The 22982-nt window shown below is 59.6% G+C and overlaps 3 protein-coding genes across 5 annotated transcripts in view; all 3 read right to left on the bottom strand.

Annotated features, from left to right (window-relative positions):
• Positions 1 to 437: 437 nt before the first annotated feature.
• PYROXD2 (pyridine nucleotide-disulphide oxidoreductase domain 2) lies at positions 438 to 5526 on the bottom strand. Its single transcript, XM_040071390.1, has 16 exons — positions 4782 to 5526; positions 4376 to 4395; positions 4066 to 4159; positions 3909 to 3982; positions 3643 to 3789; positions 3346 to 3499; positions 3090 to 3151; positions 2882 to 2979; positions 2331 to 2472; positions 2099 to 2233; positions 1926 to 1998; positions 1661 to 1817; positions 1373 to 1527; positions 1146 to 1252; positions 920 to 1040; positions 438 to 816 (listed from the first exon to the last, which is right to left on the bottom strand). The coding sequence occupies exons 1-16, from the start codon at positions 5524 to 5526 to the stop codon at positions 746 to 748; spliced, it is 2355 nt and encodes a 784-aa protein (XP_039927324.1). The 3' UTR covers positions 438 to 745.
• Positions 5527 to 6117: 591 nt separating this feature from the next.
• HPS1 (HPS1 biogenesis of lysosomal organelles complex 3 subunit 1) lies at positions 6118 to 10907 on the bottom strand. Of its 3 annotated transcripts, none has more exons than XM_058421574.1 (18): positions 10745 to 10907; positions 10520 to 10657; positions 10311 to 10453; positions 9949 to 10057; positions 9579 to 9739; positions 9364 to 9502; positions 9196 to 9273; positions 9035 to 9104; positions 8863 to 8930; positions 8146 to 8313; positions 7895 to 8071; positions 7758 to 7825; positions 7501 to 7623; positions 7335 to 7399; positions 6994 to 7139; positions 6784 to 6897; positions 6572 to 6654; positions 6118 to 6329 (listed from the first exon to the last, which is right to left on the bottom strand). In XM_058421574.1, the coding sequence occupies exons 1-18, from the start codon at positions 10841 to 10843 to the stop codon at positions 6167 to 6169; spliced, it is 2112 nt and encodes a 703-aa protein (XP_058277557.1). In that variant the 5' UTR covers positions 10844 to 10907; the 3' UTR covers positions 6118 to 6166. The 3 variants fall into 3 exon arrangements, with proteins under 3 accessions (XP_058277557.1, XP_058277558.1, XP_058277559.1); XM_058421575.1 differs by having other exon boundaries at positions 9196 to 9300; positions 9400 to 9502; positions 10745 to 10905; XM_058421576.1 differs by having other exon boundaries at positions 9400 to 9502; positions 10745 to 10905.
• Positions 10908 to 12029: 1122 nt separating this feature from the next.
• Positions 12030 to 22982, bottom strand: part of HPSE2 (heparanase 2 (inactive)) — a 107926-nt gene continuing 96973 nt past the window's right edge. Inside the window, exons 10-12 of the mRNA XM_040071484.2 lie at positions 13811 to 13956; positions 12698 to 12844; positions 12030 to 12615 (exon numbers count right to left, since the gene is read on the bottom strand). Of these exons, the coding sequence (XP_039927418.1) occupies positions 12450 to 12615; positions 12698 to 12844; positions 13811 to 13956 (459 nt within the window). The 3' untranslated portion in view covers positions 12030 to 12449. The remainder of the gene's footprint in view (positions 12616 to 12697; positions 12845 to 13810; positions 13957 to 22982) is intronic.

Raw genomic sequence — 22982 nt, 5'->3', positions numbered from 1 at the left:
GGGGCCAGAACACGTGCAGGCAGCTTCCGTCGGGAATAGCAGCATGTGTGCGGCACGAGGGGGCAGCTGCTAGCGCTGGCTCCTGTGGCTTCTGAGCTGCTGGGCACGTGTCCGCTGTACACACAGCCGCCGAGAGCCGGGTACCAGGGACTTCAGGTACCAAAGCAGTTTCCAGGCAGCTCCCTGCTTGTTCTAAGTACTTAGGATGGTCTGGACCTGCTTGGAGCTAGGGGACTCCGTACAAACAGCTCTGCATGCACCCTGCGCCTGTGTCAGTGGGCAGAGGAGAGGGTGAGGGGCTGATTTATCCCTGTTCACTTATCTGAAATGTGCCTGTCCTCTCTGGCAGCTTCCCCAAGGCTGCATCACCAGCAAGTGTGGAGGGCACAGTAGGAGCTGCATCAATTGCTCAAAAAACACAGTGAGAGTGCTCATGACAGAGCACGTGCCAGGGTTTATTTCCATGGGCACGGGCAGGGGCTGAGAGAGGCTTGCCATGGTCACGCACGGCCCAGGAGCCACTGGGGAAGGCTGGGTTGTGGCAGGCTGGGAGCAGCCATCTGTTCAAGGTGACGGTAGCAGCTGGGAGCAAAGGGACCCTGCCAGCCTGCACCCAGCTCTGGGAGATGCTGCTGCCCTGAGGTGCTGGGGAAGTAAGTTGGGGATGGGCAGGGCTCTGCATGGCATCAGTAGGGCATGCTGCTGTTGTAACCCTGTGTTGGTAAAGTCGGTTTCACCAATCTCATCAGAGGTGCCTGAAATCCTTGATAGCCACCTGGGCTGCATTGCGTCCTGCTGCTCCCATCACTCCTCCTCCTGCAAGAAAGGAGAAATGGGGAATGGTGGTGCATCTCTTCCACGTGCCCCTTTCTTCCTTCTGCAGGCCTCCAGGAGGGTCCTGGCTCCCAGCTCTGCTTACCAGGGTGGGCTCCACTTCCACACAGGTACAGGCCAGGAATTGGGGATCGGTAGCCGGAGTAGGATGGTGCTGGCCGGGTGAAGTACAGCTGGTCCAGAGACATCGCTCCATGGAAGATGTTCTGCTAACAGAGCTCTGTGTGAGGTAGCTGTGCCTGGCCCAGGGCTGTGTGCCCACCAGCCCTGGCACCAGAGCCATGCTCAGAGTTGACATGCATGGTACCCACTCCACCGGGCAGCCCGAAGATCCTCTCCAGGTCTGGCGGTGTCAGGATGTCCCTGCCAATGACGGATGCCTTGAACCCCGGGGCATAGTCTTCGATGCAGTCAAACACTAGTGAAAGATGAAGGGACAGCTGGTGGGCAGCCTGGGGGGACACGCTACAAACTCCTGTGCAGCCCCAGGGCAGCTCTGCCCGTGGGTGTAACCGGGCTCTGCGCGTGCTTTACGTACCCGTGTCTGCATATGCATTTCTGGCCTGCTCGTCCCAGGAGCGACCGCCCGCCAGCACGGACGGGGTGTACTGTGTGAAGAGGGACACCACATGGCAGCCTGGCGGGGCCAGCCCCGGGTCCAGCGCTGAGGGAATGCAGAGCTCGATCATGGGCCTGGCGGAGCAGTACACCGAATGGGCAGGCAGAGGGGGACCCAGCCACTCCACAACTCTTTCCCCAGCATCCACTGCCATGGCTGTCCTGTCCCTTCCCCAGCGCACCAAGGCGTGCCAGCACAGGCTCCTACCTGCTGGAGGGGTGCCCTTGGGTAGCCTCAGTGAATGCCTGATGCAGGAGCTGGGTGCCCTCGCAGTTGAGATGTATGGAGCACTGGTGGTGAGGCAGGGGCTGGCCGTCGCGGGCATTGGGGGCAGCCAGGAAGCTGGGCAGACGATCCACTGCCACTGGGCATAGGATGGGGAGATGGAGCAAATGGGGAGCAGCCTCTTGCTGAACCTGGAACCAGTGCTCCTCCAGCAGGGATGGCAGGAAGTGTCCTTGCTGGTACCTACCATTGATCTTGGTGACAGGGGAGCGTGTGTCAATCTGCTGGATCCTCTGGACAAAATCCTTTGGCAGCTGCTCCTGGGGTGGGATATACCGGTGCAGAGGCTGGCTATGAGAGGCAGTGTGAATGGGGTGATTCTAACATACCAAGCCCCCACCAGGCCCATGCACTCCATACCTGAGGAATGAGTTCCAGAAAGGTGATCTGGGGGGAGGCATTGGACAGCACCAGTTTGCTCCTCACCTCTGTCCCGTCCTGCAGTGCGACACCCTGCGCCTCCCCATCCCTGCCCAGCAGCACTTGGCACACTGCCTGGGCACGTGTAGGGAACAAGATTTTACCAAGAACATCCCTGCTGCCTGTGAGGGTAGGGATGCCAAGCAGCTCCCCTCTCCCAGACACCCCATACCTTCTCAGCAAAGATGTGGGCTCCCCGGGCAGCCGCTGCCTGGGCGATGGCGTGGGACAGGGCTCCCATCCCACCAGCCACGTAGCCCCAGGCCCCCTGCCGTCCCTCCAGCTCACCCATGACATGGTGCAACAGCACGTACCTGCGGTAGCAGGACCTCTGATTAGCTGCTGGCTGAGGGGATGGATCTGTCCCCAGCATGGGTAGTGAGGATGGTGCCACAGACCCCCACAATGGGACCATGCCACCTCATGGGATGTCAACTCAGTTACAGGGAGAACACACCAGCCAGGACTCAGCCCGGCCTGGGGACAGAGGTGTCCAAACAGTGAAGGGATAGGTGGGAGCTGCTCAGGAGAGCCATATGGCAGGGCTGGGGGGCAGCCCCTTGCTCAGCACCAACTCCTGAGGCACCCTGGCAAAGCTGGGCAGGCAGTGGGAGGGAGAGGCAGGGGGCCAGAGCATGGGGTACTGGTGTGCAGCAGAGCCAAGCATAAAACATGGCAAGGGGGAACAGCGCAGGATGAGTCCCAGGGGCAAGGGACCCTCACCCACTGCCGGGGGTGTGTGGGCTGGCCATGGCTCCAATCACCGCATCGGTAGCCAGAGTTGCCTTCAGGGGTTCTGACTCAAACCAGTGATCCAGGACCTGGCCCAGGAGAAAGAGAGCCTGCCAGGCTTGGGCTGGGGAGCTGCCACAGCACCCTGGCAGGCAGGAGAAGGGGTGGGTGTTTCCACACCACCACTGCCAGCACGCACCTTGGAGATGGGAGCTGTGAGCACCTCGTAATAGCGGGGCAGCTGCCGCCCCAGTGCCAGCCCTGGGGGTGGAGAGGTAGCGTGAGACGTGCGTGGCTGTGCAAGGCTGGCTAATGGTCAGGCAGCAGGACCAGGGTGAGTAAGCCTAGCAGAGCCTGCCAGCCCACGTTTGCCTCCTGAGGAGGCTCTGCATCACCCATCCCAAGTGCTGGCAAACACCCCCGCTATCAGGGTTCCCTGGCACCCCCAGATGTACCTGCCTGCAGCAAGGGCTTCAGGGTTCGCAGGTTCCTGAGCTGCTGAAGCAGGGAACCCTTTCCCAGGGCAGCTGTATCCACTGGAGGGGCATCCAGCAGTGGGTCAAGGGCCAGCACCATGCGCCCCATGAATGCCTCATACTCAGGGTAGGCCTGGAAGGGGACAGAGGGTGGACAACAAGGACTGCACCGTGGTGGGTGCAATGGATACCCCACCCAGGAGCATCCCTGCCACTCCAGGGGCAGGGCAGCCCCTCGTGGGTTTTGCCGTGCCAGGTGCATGTCCCTGGTGGTACCTGGGCATCCTTCTGGGAGAACTGAGCAATCTGCTGCTGAGTCTGAGCCATGTCATGTCCCAGCAGAAGGGAGCGAGGAGGGCTCCTGTCCTCCAGCAGCGGGGTGAAGGAGAAGGGGTCCCGTGGGAGCACCCTCAGACCATGCCGCTGCAAGACAGGGATGTCCCCACTGCAGGACCCACCCTGCAGGGACAGCCTGGCAGCAGGGTTCACCTGCTCACACGCTGGGAGTTGCCGGCAGCCCAGCAAAGGGTGGGTGCCAGTACCTGCAGCTCCAGATCAGCATAGATTTGTGGTCGCAGCAGGCTGAGCAGATATGATGCCCGGGAGAACTTGAACCCTGGAAGGCGTGAGGTGGTGGGGGATGTTCACCACCAGGGCTGGCCAGGGTGGGCCCGGGGGACAAGGGGCATGCAGGGGTACCTGGCACAATCTCCTCCGTGACAGCCGCGCCGCCCAGCACGTGGCGCTTCTCCAGCACAGCTGTGCGCAGCCCCGCCTGCTGCAGGTAGGCAGCCTGTGGGGAGCACGGCACACGCTGCCCATCCCTCCAGCCAGAGTGTCACTGTCAACGCGAGCACCCTCTTGCACATGGTGCCCCCCTCACTAGGGAGGGACTGTGGGAGCCCAGCCCCGTGGACACTGCCACCACAGCCCTCCCTTGCTCACAGCGCGGACCCTTCCCGGTCCCTGTGGATGGAGGAGAGGGCAGCACGCCACTCTAGGTACTCACTGCCACCAGCCCGTTGTGTCCTGCAAGAAGAGATGAGCAGAGCCCAGTGTTGGTGATGGGCCCACAGCATAGGGCACCCTGCCATGCCTGGGGCACGGCGCTGTCACAGCCACCCCAGTGACAGGCTCTAGACGCAGAGATACAGGTGACAAGGAGCATCCTCCTCCAGCCCTACAGCCCTGGCCCTCATGGTGTGGCAGAGGGGGACAGAGGTGCTCTAGGCACATGCTCCAACAGTGCTCCGTATGCTGGGGGGCTGCAAATCGTGCCAGACCCCTGCGTCGCCCAGGTACGAGGAGCAGTCTGGGGTTTTGCAGTGCATCCACCCTACCCGCCCTGGGGGGAGGCCACACGTGGGTCCCCGCCTGCTCCCGGCAGCTCGGCTCTCGCTCCCCTGCTCTGTTACCTGCCCCGATCACCACCGCGTCGTACTCCCGCTGCAGCTGGGCTGCAGCCCCGGCATGGGCCGAACGCGCTCCCGACGGCCGCAGGGACGGATGCCAGCGCTGCAGCCAGCGGGAGGAGCGGACCAGGCTCGGTGCTCCCCGGAGCCCGGCTGCCATCGCCCCGCGGCGCCGGACCACGGCTGCCCTGCGTGCGGCAGCCCGGACTTTGCTTTCACGGCGGAACTTTTCCCAGGGCTTCCGGGCACAGGGAGGGGACGGGGGGGGCCAGGGCAGGGAACGCCTGGAGCAGGCGGGGAGCTGGTCGCGACAGGGGCACCGCCGAGCGCTGCTCGCTGGTGCTGTCCCCAGCTGGGCGCTGACCCTGGCACAGTTTTGCTGGGGGCTTGTAGCGGGGCTGGAGATGAGCATCAGGGCTGAGAAAGGGACAGATCCTGCCTGGAGCTCAGCAGGGTGCCAGGAACTCCCCAGCCTGTACTCCAGGAAGGTGCTGAGCAGGCAGGCGGGGACCTGAGAGCCCCCCTCCCGCAGCTGCTGTTCCGCTCCAGGGATGATCCGGGGGCACGTGGCTGGGGTGATGGGCCAAGCACGGCAGGACAGAGGGCCCCCCCTCGGCCCCCCCTTGAGCAGGCAAGCCCAAAGCAGCAGGAAAAAGGGCAGCTTGGGGATGAGCTTGGCTCTGAATCCAGAACTATGGCTCAGCAGGGCAAATTCCGGGTCAGTAGGATGGGGCAAAGGGCCTGTCATGGTCCAGTGCTCCCTGAACTGCCACCCCCAGCTCCAGCGAGTGGCATGGGAGCAACAAGGGGCAGTGGCTGCCTGAGTCCCTCGGGGCTGGCCCCATTCCCAGCTGTACTTGACGTTCGGACGTGCACTGAGCCCAGACGTGCCTGGGAAACACATAAGCTGCCTCAGGATTTACTCGTTGTTCCCGGCTAAGCTTAGAGCTGTGGCAACTGGTGCCTGGAAGCCTGGGTGTGGGGAAGGGGCTGTAGGATGGACTGAACCTCCCCAGAGCAAGCCAAACCTCTGAGGGCCCCGCACCCCACATTTGGGGGTGAGGGGGAGGGGAGAGGCACCCTAGACCATTGCTCCATTCAGGTTTAGCTACACTGTCTTGATCTCTGGCCAAAGCCTGGCAGCAATGCCAAGCTAACATTATAAATCCTGCTCTGGAAATGCAGTTTTCAGCAAGACAGTGATTTGCCAACAACCTCTCGGCCCCATTCTCTGCCTGTCTCCAGAGGCTGCTGGGTGGCAGTGAAAACCATGGGGAGCAAGAAAAGGGACAGTGCCAGCCCTGGCAAGGCACACAGACACTGAGAAAGCAACCCAGGCTCTGGGAACACCCAGTTTTAATCCTGGCCCCAAGGTGGCTGGAGGCAGCTCAGAGCAGAGGGATGCGGGACGGTTCCCAGAGGCGCCGGGCCAAGTCATAGGCCTGCTGGACCACAAACTCGGAGGGGATGATGCCCAGGTGCACGGTCAGCAGTTCGTAGCACTTCACTACCTCTGCCTGGTTGTTCTTGCTGTAATAACGCAGCAGCTTCCTGGGGAGGAGAAGACAGGGGCTTGGCAGGTACAGTGCACACAGGCAACCCCTTTCTAACGACCTTCCCTCTGTAAAGTACTTTGCAAGGACACAGCAAAACCATGGCACCAGGCTGGGGAGATGGGCTGGTGCAACTCCAGAGATACCAGAACACCGGCATCCTGGCATCACGCACAGCGAGCCGTGTGCCATCACAGCTTCGAGCCCTGGTGCCAAACCACAGGGCTGGCAACTGCTCACCTGTAGTAGTCTCCTGCAAGCATCCCAATGGGAGCAGAATCATCAGACAGGACTGGTACCTCCATCACCTCCAGCTTATAGCCCTGGGGAGAAATGACAGCAGAGGGCAGGAGCTGGGATGGGACCACTGAGGAGTCAGAGCTGGCTACGCCTACAGCCCTGCTCCCTGCCCCAGGGAAAGAGGGGCTCAGCCCCTTCCTGGCCCCACATACCATCTCATTCTCAAACCAGAGGAAGTAGGAGCAGCAGTAGTCACCATCCTGCAGCATCAGCGTTGTATAGCCCTTCTGTAGGTATCGCCGGGCCAGTGTGATCAGGGACCAGACCTAGGGGACAAGGGGCACCTGAAGCCTGAGCACAAACCCCTCAAATTTCCACCCTCTTCTGGGGTTCCCATCCCATACCTACCCCATGAGTATTACCTTTTTCTTGATGAAGGTGGCCAGGGGACCCTTGCCCAGCTCTGAGCTGGAATTCTCTGTCACACTGAGCGATGGTGCCATCATTTGTCCAGCTGTGCGGTCCACATAGATGAAGTGCACCAGCCCAGGAAAGTCCTCCAGGTACGTGGCATGGGTTAAGGGTGTCCAACAACTTTGGTGCCCATCCAGGACAGCCCCTGAGCCTTGGGGAAATCACCTTTGCCCACTACATTCCTCCCCTTCATCCTGGTGCTGGGGCACAGGGTCCCACTCCCACATCTGCTACCCCCTTAGGGACACCCCCTTGCCAGGCTGGGTTCCCAGCTGCAGAGATGGGTATGACACCATGGTGATATTGCGCCTGCTCTTCACCAGCAGGAAGTCCCGCCAGTCCAGCAGCTTCTCCCTGCCGAGAAGAGGCACACTGAGAGGCCAGGACCCACAAGCCCCAGCACAGCTGTGTGTGGGGCAGCCCCCTATCGATGCTGACAATCCCCATGCACTCACCTCATCAGCTTCTGGGCACGGTCCCGCAGCCCTTGGGACAGGCTGTGGCCAGCAGAGGTCAGGAAGAGCTGGCGGTACACGGAGCAGAGCTGCCGCTTCACGTTGGCCACTGACTGCAGCAGCCTGCGCCAGGGGACACAGAGAGTGCCGAGTTTGGACACTGGGTCCCCAGCACTGCAGGGACAGCTGTGCTGGTCCCCAAGCTGAGAAAGGCCCCTGCCTGTCCCAGAGACTTTCCCTGGCTTCCTCCCACTCACTCTAGGGAGCTCCCAGGCTCGCTCCGTGAAAATATCTTGTTCTTGAAGTCCAACCAGGTGTTCTGCAACTAGACAGAGACAGGACTGTGTCAGGCTGTGGAGGAAATGGGACAGGGTCCTCATGTCCCCATTCCCACCTGGATGTCCTGTCCACTCAGCTTCTTCACAAATTTGTCCATGCGCTGCCGCAGCTCAGCAAGGAATGGGTAGGAGCGTGCAACTCCCACCTCTGGTCCCTCTTCCAGCTTTTTCTCCAGCACCAAGAAACCATCCAGAAGTTGGTACAAGGTGAGGGCCACCTGGGTCATGGGGCCCTGCCAGGGAAGGGAAAGGTGGGTCAGGCAGGACTCAGTCCAACATAGCTTCCCTCACCTCAGAGGCAGCTCACCTTGGTCAGCAGCACAAGGGAGATGCCTGGCCAGAGCGGGAGGCAGTGCATGGTGTGTGGCAGCAAGGGACAGTAACCTTCCCGCAGGCTGGCATCCAGAAAGATCCTTCTGGGGTTTGAAGCTTCAGGGACCAGAGGCCCCAAGGTCTGGAGCAAGTCCTCTGCCATCTGGGAAGACAGGGGACATGCTCAGTCCCCTGAGACTGAGCAGCTCGCACCAAGGATGCTCTGTAGGGATGCAGCATTGCCTTGAAAGCTGCAACCAGGCATGGCAGAACCAAAGGAACTGGAGGGACCATGTGGCAAAAGAACAGCAGTGAGGAAAGTGCCCAGGCAACCAAAAGGAGCGGCATGGAAGGAGACTGTTGTTGCAAAGACAGAGGTTGCAAAAGCCTTAAACCGAGGCCAGCGTTTGCTTGCAGTGTGTGAGGTGTTGCAGCATTCATCAAGGAAGCAGCCCAGAAAGCCCAACGGCAGCAGAGGGAGACACTGGACTGCTCTGAGACAGCCCTGCTCCCTCCGTGCTGACAGCTCGTTGTAAGCAATGCCTCAGAGAAGGAGATCAAAGCTGTCACAATTATGCACAACATGGGGGACACAGGGAACCCACAGCCACAGCAGAGCAAGAGAAGAGTGATGAGGACCAGAAACTGCAAAGGCACCGGCACAGGCTGGTGAAGCATGAATCTGGGAGGCGTTGCAGGACTCTGTGCTCACCTGGACGTCTGCAGCATCCAGCTCCCCAATGCTCAGCATCTCAGCACCCTCTGACCAGCTCTCGCTGCCTGCAGAGAACATTGCAGGGCACTCTTCCAGCCCCGCTCAGAGCCCTGGAGCCTCTGCAGGGCTGGGGGTGTGGGGCACGGCTGCTGCCCAGTCGGGCACTCACCTGTACTGTGCCGGCCTGGCGAGGGCTCAGGAGTGTAGTAGACCTCAGGCACAGAGAGATCATCTGTGTCCTGCCAGCAAAAATGAATGGGTTGGTGATAGCAGTGATACAGGCACCCCTTCCAGAATCCCACTCTCCAGCTCCTGATCTCAAGGACTCACTTGGTCATCTGAGTCCTTCTCTGCATCTCCATGGGAGCCAGGGCCACTCACGGGGATGCTCTCACTTCTCTTGGGTCCCTGAGGGAGAACATTCCCTGCTGTGGGCTTTCAAAAAGATGGACAAAATCCCTAAGCCTCAGCTGTCCAGGCATCCCCCCATGGCAGCACCTGACTTGCTGCACCCCCAATCCTGCTTTGAAGCACCTCTGGGCCAAGCTCCTCCTCGGCGCTCTGACTGGGGTACAGGTCCTGAACCAGGAGGATGAGGACAAGCAGGTCGGCTGGGCGGATGGAGCTGGCGTTGCGGCTGCAGGCCAGAGCAGGAAAGGGTCAGATGGGAGGACAAATGGCTGCCCTGGGCAGGGTGGTGGGGCCGGGCGCACCTGGAGTAGAAGGCCAGCAGCTTGGTGTGTACCAGGAGGAAGGCATGGCCCACTTCATCCCCGCCACGCTCAGGGCTGGCATTGATGTACTGTACCACTTGTCTCTCCAGGAACTCGATGCACTGCTCACACAGCTGAGGATGGATCAGCCGCTCCACAGCCTGGGGTGCAGGAGGACGGAGGCTGCTGAGCTCTCTCAGACCCAGCCTTGCAGCCCTAGGGTCAGGCCTGGGCTTCCACTGCTCCAGGGAGCTGCCCTAAGTCCCTAGCCCTGGGAGTCCTGGGCTAGGGACTTAGGGACCTGGGACTCCATGCAGCCTCCCACCCCTGAAACACCCCGAAAGTAAGGGACAGCCCAGAGCATTGGTACCTCCACGGCAAAGCTCTGGTCCTCCTCCTGCAGGCGGCTGTAGGTCTCCAGCAGGCCCCGCAGCAGGCTCCACACGCGCTCCCGCTGCTCCGAATCAGCCGGCCGCAACCTGCAGCGGTCACGGAGTGTAAACTCACAGGTGGCTGTCACCTCCCTGTGCGGGACAGACGCACCAAACCCCAAGTCCCTGTGTGGGACTGACACACCAAAACCCGGCTGCAGCCCGGCAGGCGGGGGTCCCAGCAAAGAGGGGTTCCAGCTGGAGACACCCACTCCCACCCCCCGTGCTGCATGAAGGCGTCTCAGGGCAGCCACCCAGCAACCCGCCAAGCCAGCCCGTGCCGGTGGCTGTGCCCGCTCACTCCTTGCGGATGAGGTGCGAGTCGAGCGTGACGAGGCCACAGTGAACCTCCACCAAGCGCCGCAGCACGAAGAGCGTCCGGCGCAGGTCGTCCTCGCTCTGCGTCCCGTCTCCGTTCACGGCGATGTACAGGCAGTCCCCGAACTGCAACCGGCAGCGGGGTCAGGCGGAGGCCGGCCAGGGGTCCCCGGTCCCCGGCGCCGGTCCTACCGTGTGCAGGACGTGAAGGTGCCGCCCGCCCTCGGTGGCGAAGCAGGTGTAGGTGTCGGAGAGCTTCTCCAGCAGCGCGGCGCAGGAAATGATGAGGGGAGCGAAGAGGGTGTTGAGGCTGTCCTCCAGCGCCGGGCCCTGCGCCACACTCTGCCGGTCAGCGCCCACGCGCGACAGCGCACCCTGTGCTCCCTTCCCCGCACCCGCGCACCCGTCCCGCCCCACCTGCCCGGCGTGGGACGACCGCAGCCGGCGGAGGAAGGCGGCATCGGCCCAGTAGAAGAGCAGCTCGGCCGCGGTGCTGGCGATCAGGACGCAGCGCATGGCCCGCGGCGGGCGGGACACCGGGACCGGGAACACCGGGACCGGGAACACCGGGACCGGGAACACCGGGACCGGGAGCACCGGGACCGGGCGGCTCCACCCGCCCCGCGCCGCTTCCTGCTCCGCCGCGCGTGACCGCCGCGCCCACGCGCGCAGCGCCCCCGGCGGCCCGGCGTGGCACCGCACCGCGTGACAGCGGCACCGTGTGACAGTGGCACCGCACCGCGTGACAGCGGCACCGTGTGACAGTGGCACCGCACCGTGAGACAGCGGCACCATGAGACAGTGGCATCGCACCGTGTGACAGTGGCACCGTTGACAGTGGCACCGCACCGTGAGACAGCGGCACCGTGTGACAGTGGCACCGCACCGTGTGACAGTGGCATCGTACCGTGTGACAGTGGCATCGTACCGTGTGACAGTGGCACCGCACCGCGTGACAGCGGCACCGTGTGACAGTGGCACCGCACCGTGAGACAGTGGCATCGTACCGTGTGACAGTGGCACCGCACCGTGAGACAGCGGCACCGTGTGACAGTGGCACCGCACCGTGAGACAGTGGCACCGCACCGTGTGACAGTGGCACCGTTGACAGCAGCACCGCACCGTGAGACAGCGGCACCGCACTGTGAGACAGTGGCACCGTGTGACAGTGGCACCGCACCGTGTGACAGCGGCACCGTGTGACAGCAGCACCGCACCGTGAGACAGTGGCACCGTGTGACAGTGGCACCGTGTGACTGTGGCACCGCACCGTGTGACAGTGGCACCGTGTGACCGCCGCACCGTGTGACCGCCGCACTGCTCCCCCCCGCCCGGCCCGGCCCGGCCCGGCCCGGCGCGGCCCGCGGCGGACAAAAGACGCCGGCGCGGTCGAGAGCCCAACTTTATTAAACCTCCGGAGCGCCTGGGCGCGTCGCAGCTGCTCCTGCCCGCTACACCGCCGCTTTCCCGGGCAGGACACGCTCCCGGCCGGCCGCTCCGCCCCTCTCCGCTCCGGGACGTATAATTTAATTATCAACATTTCCCGCCGCGGAGCCCGAGCCCGCCCGCCCGGGGCGGCCCCCGGCGGCCCCTGCCCCGCCCCGCCCGGTGCATCCCGCGGCGGGCCAGGCCGGCTGACGGCAGCCCGGCGGCAGCAGAGGGAGCTGCTTCCATGCGCTTGTTGCACCGGAGCACTGTTCGCCTCCGGGGATGGGGGTCCGCCTGCTAGAGTGGTCATCCCGGGGGGCAGCGGGACCAGGGGGGCGGGGAGGATTGTTCGTCCCGGGATATACCGGGGCTCAGCACCCCAACCCTCCCTGTAGCCAGTAGGCACCGGGGCCCGGGTGCTTCTCGCAGCTCACAGGACGGAGGGTGGCAGGCCCTGCAAACTGGCTGTCGCACTGCTCCGGTGGGATGGTGGCCAGGGCATGCGGAGCTCTGCGGTCACAGGGCAGGAGTGGTGCCAAGGTGGAGGACATCCTGGGGGTGAGGATGAGGGCATGGCGTGGAGCTGCCCCGCATGGCCCCACGATGAGGCTGCGTGGGCTGCCAAGGAGGCAGCATGACCTGGGCAGTGCACAGGGGCAGGAGCGGGGCTGGCAAGTCCTATGTGGGCCGCAGGCTATCGGTACCGACAGGCCAGCGCGTTCACGTTCTTCACCACGTAGAAGCTCATAGTCAGCGGAGGGATGACCAGCGTGCGGCCAGCCCGCAGTGGGCGAGGCTTCAGCTCGGGGAGAGTCCCGTCATCCACCATGGCCAGCGGCTGCCCGTTGAGCTGGACCGACCTGTGGGACCAGGAGAGGATCAGGGCAGAGGCACTGAGCATGGGACAGTGGCGGCAGTCCCAGCCACCAGCATCAAACTTACTTGGAGTGGAGCCCATCCTTGCCATAGGGCTGCAGCAGGTACTGGTGGACAATCTTATCCCGCAGCGTCCCTGCCAGCTTGATTTTCTTCCGGGAGCGGTGCAGGTTGATGATGTAAAGGGTGATGGATCCCCGGACATAGTTGTGACTGCAAAGGGGAGAGTGGGAGATGAGGGCTGCGCTGCCATGTCCCCAGGGAACATCACCTACAAGAAGGGGCTTGGGGGTCTCTGCAAGAACTGGCCTCGTGCAGACATCCAGATTCACTATCCTGCTGCCCCTTCACGGGGAGATGCCACCTTCCCATCACAAAGCCTGGTTCTGTGGCGACACCTTCCAACCCCCCCTCTTCAGCCGGCTGTGACACGGCACAAGAGGATGCTGCAACGGTGTCCAGAGTGGGCATGGCCCAGGACAGTGTCAGTTCATGTACAAACCAACCCCCCCCCCCCACCCCCCTGCCCCCTAACCTTGCAAGGAGGAAGCTGAGAACGGAGGAGAGCTCTGTGCGTGAGTGGCGTTTGCCCCCGCCACCCCAGACACCTGACAGACAGGTCCAGACACTGATCCTCTGTCCCGGCCTGATCAGGCAGCCCCAAAAAAAAGCTATAGAGCACTTTGCACCTGTCAGTTACTGGGCAAGGTTTCCTACCGAGCTGGAGGCATGTTGAAAGCATCTGGACTGTGTAAAGAAACAGTCTCTCCTCCTCCACAATAGCAACTTGTGTCCGCGGAGGAGGTGGCCGCCCCGCGCCGGCTCGCTGAGGTGCTTTCAAAGACCTTATCAGCGAAACAATAACCAGGCCAGGCTCCCCGGCAGCGCAGCCCGGCGGGTAACCCGACCGACCGGGGCCCCTCGTGTGAAATCCACCCCCTTGATCTCTGCTGCCCGGGCTGCCCGGCGGCCGCGGCACCGGTCCCAGCCGGCCCCGTTCCCAGGCGCGGGCTTGCCACCGCTTCCATCGAAGGCCTCGCCATTCCTGCACTCTTCCTTCACTCTGACAGCGGTATTTGGGGAAGCCAACCTGCCCCAGCCTGTCCTTGTCGGTCCCCGTCTCCCGGGGATACCGCTTATCCCACCCTGTAACCATCAGCCTTTCCTTGCTCCGCTTACTTGTGGTAGCTGGTGCAGTGGGCGTAAATGCGGAGCTTGTCGCGAATGACTCTGCCGGGCCGGGGTTTCCTCTGCAGACCCGCCACGTGGATCGCCAGCACCTTGGGACCAATGAGGCGCTTGTAAAGCAGGGACAGCCAGTAGTCCTGCGGGGCAGAGGGGACAGTCAGCAGCACAACAGCCCCCCCTACTCACAGAGGGCGTGGGCAGGAAAGGCTGGCTTCCCTGCTTGCCGCCTAGCAAAATTTTGGCTATCGGGGCGAAAGTGTTGATTGCCAGATGTCTGCCTTGGGATGAGCTTTTTCTGTGCAGTCCAAGCCGTAATGGCATGGATGTTTCTGGGAAAGAGATTGAGGGAGGAACACGTTGCCCATGCTGAGGGACACGGGTACTCTCTAAAGGAGCTCAGATCTTGGCTGGGTTGCAGAGCATGGGGAGCAGCATGAGCACCCTCGTAGGTACCCATGGACCGGCACATAGCCATGCTGTGGACCTGCACACCAGCTCCAGCTGATGCACGCAGGGTGGTGATGTCTCTGGACCAGGCTCTTCCCCCACTCTGAACACAGAGCTGGAGCACATCAGAACTCTCCTCTGCTCTTTGTCTTTGTTCATGGCACACCGGCTTTTGAGACTGCTGAGGGTGCTCAGCTTTCCCAAGGTATTTGTCCCATTTTAAAACCTCCTGTGGAGCGTGGGGAAGCCAAACACTGAAGAAAGAGGAAATGCTCAGACCCTACACACATGCATAAATGATGCAGACTTAATTACGTCACCACACACTATTTTTTCCTGCAGGGCATGGCCTCGAACGGCACACAGGATGGGCCCCAAGCCCTGGGGAGGGAGGTGAGGCTGTGTGGTGACGGAGGCCGCTGCCGGCAGGGCCCCCCACTCATCCGCTGCAGAAGCTGGGAGGTGTGTAGTAAATGAAGCAGGGTTGTGGGAAGGGAAAGGGCAGGCTCAGGCCCTCGCCTGCTCTTCTGCAGGATGGGGGCTCTGGCCCCGCTGCTGCTTCAGGCACACCAGGTGACGCTGGGGAGATGGAGCCTCCCACCCTGCTTCACTGAGTGCTGCCTGTGGATGCTGAGGCATCTTCACACGCATGAGCACCCTGGATTAACGCCCTCTGAACAGGCCAGACTGGATGTCCTAGAGGGGCCATGTGCCCCTCTAGGACATCCTAGAGGGATGGGATTGGGATAATCCCCCCCTCCCTGGCGATGTCGAACATCTAGCAGTGGTGGTCACACTAGCACCAGGGGTTGCCCTGCCTGTCAGGTCTGACCTGCATAGTGAGGAGGAGATGAGTATTGAACAAGCACTCTGTGGCTCTGCACAGCACCTGGGAAAGGCCAGGAAAGCCCTGCATGATCAGGATAGTGTGATGGAGGGGTCTTGCATCCCAGAAGGGCATGTGGTTGGGAATGGGATCTCCAGGCTGCCAGGATGCAGAGCAGAATGGGCAGGTGGAAGTGCAGGTGTCTCATACAGACTCAGTTTTCCATCCTGTGCATGGGGAGCCCTCACACAGCCCCTGATTAACACGCATTTTGTGTAAAGAGGTCAGCACATAAAACTGAGCAGTGGGGCACCAGTGACCAGCGCAAGGCGAAAACCCACCAGCCAGATTGGACTGCCAGCCCCATGCCCTTTCCAGTTCAGCAGAAGCTGATCTGTTCCATCAGCACTTAGCTGGTCTGCCAAAGAGAGATCCAGACACACTTTCCACTTTCTGGGCAAGACTTTGGCATAGCGCTGGAAGAAAAGCCACCTTCTGTTCTCTTCTTCCTACTCCCAGCCAAAACCACGGGGCTTTGTGCCACACCAGCCTGGTAACTGCTTCCTCTGCAAACTGTGGGCCCCAAAGGAGACGTGAGTGTGAAGGGAGAAGCGCGTGTAGCCTGAGAGGGCTCAGCCACAAGGCCAAAGCTCCCAGGGAGAATGAGCTGCAGTTGCTCAATGCTGCTTGTGCGTGCTGGCAGTGAGGCCATGCCTCTGTCCCTGACCCTGCGGGCTGGCTGGGCTGCTCTGCAGCCTGAGGATGTCCCTGCCTACACCAAGCTTCCGTGGGAAACAGTGCCAGCCTGTGCTGCTCAGGTTCACAGTAGGCAGGAGAAACAGAGCTGCTGTCTCTCTGGTGAGCCACCCTGATTAGCAGAGTCATTAGATGAATAACTACTTGAGTTTGCAGTGAGGACGCACAAAAGAACAGATTTCAGGGTTTAGCCCCGTGGTCATGCGTTAAAACTAACTTTAGTGTCCTGAGATACCTGTCAGTTCAGGCTTTTAGGTCTTTTCTAGAAGCCCTCCTGGGGTTTCTCACGTGCTCTCCATATTTCCACTGATGAAATGCTGCTTTTATCCACAAGTTACGGGAGTGTTAGAGGCCAGGCTCTCAGTGTCTGCCCTCAGAATTTCCATATGAGTCTCAAGAGCTGTTCTGCAGGGGACTCTCAATGGTCTTGCCTCCATGGCAAGCTGGCACCAGCAGCTCCACCCTTCAGCTGAGCACCCACCCCTCTGGGCTGGGTGGTCTCCAGGAATTTGCTGCTTGGACATCAGTGTCCCTTTGCTCTCAAGGCTCAGCAGCAGCAAGGTTTGCAATGTGGGGGTCCTGGAAGCCTGCCCAGCCCCATGACCTACCCCGGCTGCTGCCAAATTTCACATCTCAGCACATGCTCTTCCCAAGGAGGCTCTGAATAACCCTGCAGAGCTGGGAGCACTGAGCCCCAGGCTCCTACCATGATGGCTCATGGGCAGAGCTGTGCCATTCAGCATCTCCCAAGCTGAGCACAAGGACAGGTGATTTCTCTCTGAAAAGTGCTGGCTATGTTTTGTGAGCTTCTGGCCCAGCTAAGGGAACACAGCTTTTCTGAGAAAAACCATGCAGGTGCCATGGGATGGGCAGGACGGTCAGCAGTGATTTAGGGTGAGCTGTTCTGCAAAATAGGAGGTGATCACAGCTGAGTGTGCAGTATTTCAGCACAGTCAATGCTTCCAGGGCAGTGCAGAGACCACTGTGTCCCTCCAACATCTGCAGGAGGTGAGGGGAGAGCAGTGCTTTTACCTTGCCTTGCTGGCAAAGCTAGCTCCAAAGTCTCAGTTTCATGAAGGATGTGAAAAAACCAAGGAGAGTTCAAAGGAGGGCCAGGAAAATGACTCAGGGCTGAAAAAGGAGTCATCAGCACTGGCCTCAAAGCACTTGAACTCTTCAGCTCACTGCAGGGAAGCACTGAAGACAGCTGCAGCTTTTCGCGTCATCGCAAATCCACTTGTGTGAGGGGCTGAAATCATGTTATTTGCAATAAATTACCAGGACATGGTGACAACAAGCACTTGGATGATGAATTACGCACACACACCTAGCATGACTGAAACAAACCTGCTGAGGGCAGATGCTTTCCCCAGCTGGGCTGGTGCTCCAGGGCTGCTCCTTCCACCGGCATGAGTGAACCCCAAATCACAGGGCTGCTGGGCTCCTGTATCTACCAGCTCCTGTTCAAATGGGACCAGCTTGGGTTGCTCTTGAAACCCATCTTGCCTGCAACCAGGGTGGCTTTTCCACTGATCAGTGACCTGTTCCTCAGCCCCCGACAGCAGCTGGCACCCACTCCCATGTGGCACACCCTGTGCAAGCAAGTTCCCCAGGCTGGCAGTGCCCACACACCCCTTGCAAAGATGTGCAGTGTGGTGCTGGACATCCTGCCAGGGACAGCCTCAGCAATGTCCAGGGAGACAGGTTGCTCCAACCAGTGCAACTGCAGGAAGGATTTGTCTTTTGGAGTCACAGAAGACTCTTGTTGTGAGGGCTGAGCCAGCAATACCGCTATAGCAGTAGAGGAGGGATAGCAGAGAGGAATCTGGTTTGTTATTATTCCCAAGGGAATCGAGGGATCTTTCTTGGTTTACTTACTTTGCAGACCCATCAAGCAGTACTGCAGGTGAGGAGCACCTGAAGGCAGAGCCTTCCTGTGGCTCAGGAGGTCTCCTGTCTGGGACCCCTGATTTGTGGGCAGGAGGGGTGCTTGTGTTGGGTGAGCTGATGTGCAGAGCTCAGGGAGCCTCATCTGAGCCCCATGGGGCCAGTGAAGACATGCAAGCTTTCCACTGGAGAGGGAAAGCCCAGAGGGTCCTACTTGATCTCTGCACATTTTACTTCATTGCAGAAGTTTTAGACACTTCAGCTTTTGGAAACAAGGTTGATTAGGCAGAGCCTGAGGCAGAACTATTAGCCAGACCCTCCTGTCTGCAGAGCCATCAGGAGAAGTGCAGGAGTTTTCCCCACACTCTCTCTGAGAGGCAGAAAAGCAGCTCTGCTGCCCAGCTGAATTTGTTCAGCTCTGTGCTCTCCACATGTGAGAAGACGTTTCCATAACCATAAAACCAGAGTAAAAGAGCCATAGCCCTTCAGTCTCCTGGGGGCTGTAACCAGCAAAGGCAGCTGAATTTCAAACGAGTGGGCTGTGAGTCTGTGGTACACAACCTCCTCTGGCTGGGGCTGCCAGGGCATGGCTTTATGTTCCCAAGTCACCAGCAGCATCAGCTGGCTGCTGCTCACTCTATTTTGCTTCTTATTACTTCTCACTTTTGAAGCTTCCCAAGTTCTTCCCCTGTGCCTTATGCACCCTTGAGTTTCTACAGCCTGTTACAGAGAGCTCCATTCCTGCACCTTCATCTGCATTTTTCCACCGTCCAAGCAACCTGTGTGGAGATAAGGGCTGGCTAGTCTGAACATCACAGGACAGAGGGCTTTGCTCTTTTATCCCTTTGTTGTGCCTGATGGCTTGTTTTTGGCAAGAGCATCTTACAGAAAAGTAGTGATTGTGGTTGTGAGGACTTGGAGGGATGGAGAAGTTGCCACTTCCCAGGGAGCCTGTTCCAGCAGTTACATATCCGCACTGTTAACAATCCCACTCCTTATTTTTGTCTTGAATTTGTCTGGCTTCGACTTCCAACCAGTGGTTCTTGTTCTTCCTTTTTCCACTAGATTAAAGAGATTCTCAGCATCCAAAACTTTCTCCCTGCGGAGGTCCTTACATCCTGTTCAAGCCATAGCTGCTTGTTCCTCCAGCAAGGCTGGATAATGCTGCTTTTAACATTATCCCTGAGTTTTATGTGCTTCTTAAGTGGGAGTTCAAGGTTTTCTCAGCCAAACCCTTTGCAAGGTCCTGTGACAAGCAGAGTGGGGCAGAGCCTCATCCCAAAGGGAACAACATTTTCTGAAGTCAAAATCATCAGCTTCAGACACTAATGGTGCCCTCATGAACTCTCATGCCCCCACCCTCCGGGACATGATCTGTTTGCTGTTTTGTGTGTGCTCCCTCCTTATGTGGAGGTCCTGGAGAACTGAGCAGTCTCCTACAACATTTGCTGCTGTACTGGAGAGTCTGTGAGTGAGCAGCACAGAGGACATTCCAGAGATTGTCTATGGATGGGGAACAAAGCTCTTTCTAGCCCCAAACCAGGGGGCTTCAAGTGGACTGACCTGCCAGAGGTTGGGGGTACCAGCAGGGAGGAGGAGGCAGCACACAGAGATGCTGCAGGAAGTTGCCCCTTGCCTCTTCCCTCTGCTCTGCCCCTCCTGGGCAGGACAGACCTTTGCTTTGATCCAGCCACCTCCACCTATGTAAGGAACAGCCAATGCTGACCAATCCCTTTTTTGCTGAGGCCACATCCCAGCAAGTGCCCCACTGCCAGTCCTCTGAAGCTGCTGACATCTCTGCCTGGGCATCTGTTTCACTATGCTGATCCTCTTCCTTCCTGCTCTAATGGCTGCGAACACTTCATCTTACACCACTCTTTCCTGCGTTGCCTTATGCCTTTCATCTTCCTGCAGCTTTCCCCTCAAGCAAGTGGTCTACAGCAAAATTCCCACCGTGGAAGGAGCAGCCCCAGGAATTGCTGCCAGGCATCAGTGGCACTGAGGGGACAGCCTGCCCAGGAAACAGGAAAGTGGTGAGTAGGCCGTGACCCCTGCCCACTGTCCATCACAACCTGGCTCCAGCCAGTGGCCTCCCCACCTTCTTGGGATCTGAGCGGATGGAGGAACAGCCAAATCTCTCTTTTGTCATCACCTCTCCCTAACAGGGTCCAGGCGATGCAGGCTACAGGAAGGGAGCAAAGTTGCCAGATCAGAGGGCTTGGAAACCAAATGCAATTTTTCTGTTTCCTGTTCTTCCAGAACACCAATCCACTCTGAGAATGGTCTTTCTGTCCCACCTCATCCATAGCCCTGCGCTGGCTCAGTGACCAACTGGGCAGATTTAGCACTAATGTGGTGCCTCTGGGAGATGTGAGCCACGTGTCAATCCTTCCAAGACCAAGCTGCTGCTGCCGGTCCCAGATGGAGTCTGTCTCTGCCCCAGACTTAAGTGCAGGAGGCACAGTCCAGCTCCAGCTCTGCACGTGTCTTGCAGCTCCAGTGGGTGGGTGCCACAGCTGCTAGCCACAGCATGGCTTTGATCCATTTGAGAGTCCATGCATATGCACTTCAGAGACCTTTTTTCTGGTGCACCAAGAGGGAAGGGCCCCTTAACACACTGTGACAGCAAGCAGAGTTTAGCTGCTTTAAATCTGTCTTCTCGTTCACAGATACAATGATCCTCAGAGCTAACCTGGAACTCCTGGAAGGAGAGAGGGTGCAGAAAGCAGACAAGGCCTCAGTCCTTGAGACATGATAGAAAGGACAAGGCGGGGGAGTGCATGCCCTGCTCAAACCTGCTCCAGGCAGTTGCGCCAAGGCTCGCTGGGAGACTTCCACAGGGCGCCATTTCCACTCTGCTCTTCAGCAGACTGTGCTTTAGCTTGACATCTCATGGGAGAGCTTTCCCCCCATGCACACCTGAACTGCTTCATTCCTCCCGTCTGTGGCCAGAGCAAACGTCCTCTAACGACGGTCCCTGCCAATCCTTGCCTCTCCCACCCCTTCCCTGTCTGCAGGCATAACTCCCACCAGAGTCAGTGCTCTAGCGTGCAGGGCAGATGGGGGTGCCAGACACCCGCGCAGCAGATTTACAGTCACCAGGAACAGCTTCCGTGTGTGTGTGCGTGCAAGCTCCATTGAACCTGCTCCCTCTCCGCACCCTTTGTCACTGCCAGCCTTGGGACCGTGCCTCTGCCTGCAGGGCTGCACTCCGAGCTGGCCACCTCTCCCAGAGAGCGGCCCGGAGCCGAGGTTCCGCGGGGCGGCAGCGGCCACGGTCCTGCTCCGGCAGCTCGGGCGGCCGTGTGCGCGGCGCGGGGGCTCCGCGGGGGACGCGCAGATGGGCGCAGCAGCGGCGCTGGATTCCCCGGCTCCCCAGGCTGGGCACGGCTACAGGTGGGCGAGGACCCGGCCCCCGCGGCCCCGGCCCGGGGCGGAGTGCAGCGCAGGGGCGGGAGAGGGACCGACAGGGGAGACGGCCGGGAGCTTCAGCTGCGATTAGCAGCGGCTCCTGCCAAGCCGCTCGGCTAACGAGCGCACCGGGGAGCGTGTACGTGCAGCAGGCGGGAGCGCGGCCGGGGTCCCTGCCGCTCTGGCACCTCAGCGGAGGGCCCCTTGCCTCCCTGGAGCCGGAAACTGGGGGGGCCCGACCCATCCCCTAATGCAGAGGTGCTCGGGACAGGTCAGACAGACCCGGTATGAGCCCAGGGTCCTCCCTCCTTCGGGACAGACGGTGACGATCTGTCCCATCGAGCTCTCCTCAGCGCCTTTGGGCAAAGCCGAGGAGGTGAAAAATCACCCGCAGCATCCAAGCATCTGATCGCAGCACCATTGGGCACGGACCTTCGCACTGCTGTGATGCTTTCTCAAGGACGCCATCAATTCACAGGCAATATCATATTGTCTTCTACCACCACAGCTGAGCGGGCAGCCCCTGCTGTCGATTCACCCTTGATCCCTCCAGGACTTTTCCGTCCCGCTTATGAATCTTAAGTGCAGAAAAGAACTTTCAAGTGTCCACCAAACTCAGCATCTCACTGCCCGTACTCATTAGAGGAAGGTCCACGAGGAGTCACAGGAAATGGAAATCTGGTTTTCAGTTTTGGCTTTTCCATGGGGTTTGTGTTCCTCTAGCCCTACCTAGAAATATGTCCAAGTTTTTTACTCTGCATAGATATAACCTTACAGCATTGTACATTAAGGGAGCAGAAATCAATACCAAGGATGGATAATAAAGAGGCGAGTACCACATGAAAGAGCACTGGAAAATGTCTTTAACATTCTGTAAGAATCTGAAGAGAAATCTCATGCCTGCCTGGGGTGAAATAAATGTATTGCTTCCCTCTGGACTGTTTCAGAGAGATATTAAGCAAAGAGAGATAGAGTATGTAAGTTTGCATGCCTGAAATGATCCTAGAAGTACTAAGTGCTGGATCAGCATTTCCAAGGCACTGCCCTGTGAAGAACAAATATTGGTGCTGCTTCTGCTCTCCTTCCCTCCACTCCTTACTCCTACACATGTACCAGGTTTAAGTGCAGGCAGGCAGACTATTGTACCTGCAAAAGGCTTTATTTGAAGGGCTTCTCTGACTATTATACAGCTGACTGCCCCAATCACTCAGGAAGAAGAAGCACTCCAACCATACATGACAACGTTATCTCAAAAATTACAAGGCAGTAAAACACTGGAGCTCAGAAGGAGGGTGGACAGGCAATTCTGGCAACCAGGACGGGCACTCAAGCTGCCCTTCCATGGGTGAAGGACCTGGAGGGACACACAATGACCGTGTCTCTTGCAAGATGTCCCAAAAGCCACAAGATGCTGCTTAGCCCAGAGTCAGCTGTGTGTGGGAAGCCCAGCAGAGATGTGAGCAGCTTCCTGTGAGGCTTCAGTGCCCGTTGGCCACACTGCTGCCACCTGAGACCATCCCCTCATTGGACAAGTAGGCATCAGCAGCGGCAGGGCAGGAGAAGGAGGTGCAAAGACTGCTATGGGGAGCCCAGGCCCGGCTCCCAGCTCCCTGCCAGCTGGAGCTGTGATTGATGCCGTGGCGGTGCAGCCCTTCTCTCAGCAGGCAGCTGGGAGCTGCCTCACGCCCAGCCGGCGTGTAGAAACTTCTTTGTCATGGCAGCTCCTGAGCAGATTGTATTTCACAGCGCCGCGGCCCCGCACAGGTACAGCCAGCGGCTTTTATCTCCCTGATAGCTCCCACGGGAAAAGAGCAGCCGCCATCCCGCCGAGCAGGT

Source organism: Hirundo rustica, chromosome 8 (genome assembly GCF_015227805.2).
Source record: "Hirundo rustica isolate bHirRus1 chromosome 8, bHirRus1.pri.v3, whole genome shotgun sequence".
In the NCBI taxonomy this organism is placed as follows: Eukaryota; Metazoa; Chordata; class Aves; order Passeriformes; family Hirundinidae; genus Hirundo; species Hirundo rustica.
Note: the sequence above shows the minus strand (reverse complement) of the source record. Positions and strands in the feature narration are given on the sequence as shown.

What these genes read in the sequence shown, in the direction of transcription:
- PYROXD2 (XM_040071390.1), bottom strand. Translation starts at nt 5,526, where the DNA reads ATGACAGGCCCTTTGCCCCATCCTACTGACCCGGAATTTGCCCTGCTG. An exon ending in CGCGGTGGTGATCGGGGCAG is followed by an intron (nt 4,396 to 4,781) that starts GTAACAGAGCAG and finishes CTCTTCTTGCAG; the next exon opens with GACACAACGGGCTGGTGGCA. An exon ending in TCTTCGGGCTGCCCGGTGGA is followed by an intron (nt 1,041 to 1,145) that starts GTGGGTACCATG and finishes CTCTGTTAGCAG; the next exon opens with AACATCTTCCATGGAGCGAT.
- HPS1 (XM_058421574.1), bottom strand. Translation starts at nt 10,843, where the DNA reads ATGCGCTGCGTCCTGATCGCCAGCACCGCGGCCGAGCTGCTCTTCTAC. An exon ending in TTGGGGGTGCAGCAAGTCAG is followed by an intron (nt 9,274 to 9,363) that starts GTGCTGCCATGG and finishes GTTCTCCCTCAG; the next exon opens with GGACCCAAGAGAAGTGAGAG. An exon ending in CGTGCCCAGAAGCTGATGAG is followed by an intron (nt 7,400 to 7,500) that starts GTGAGTGCATGG and finishes TCTTCTCGGCAG; the next exon opens with GGAGAAGCTGCTGGACTGGC.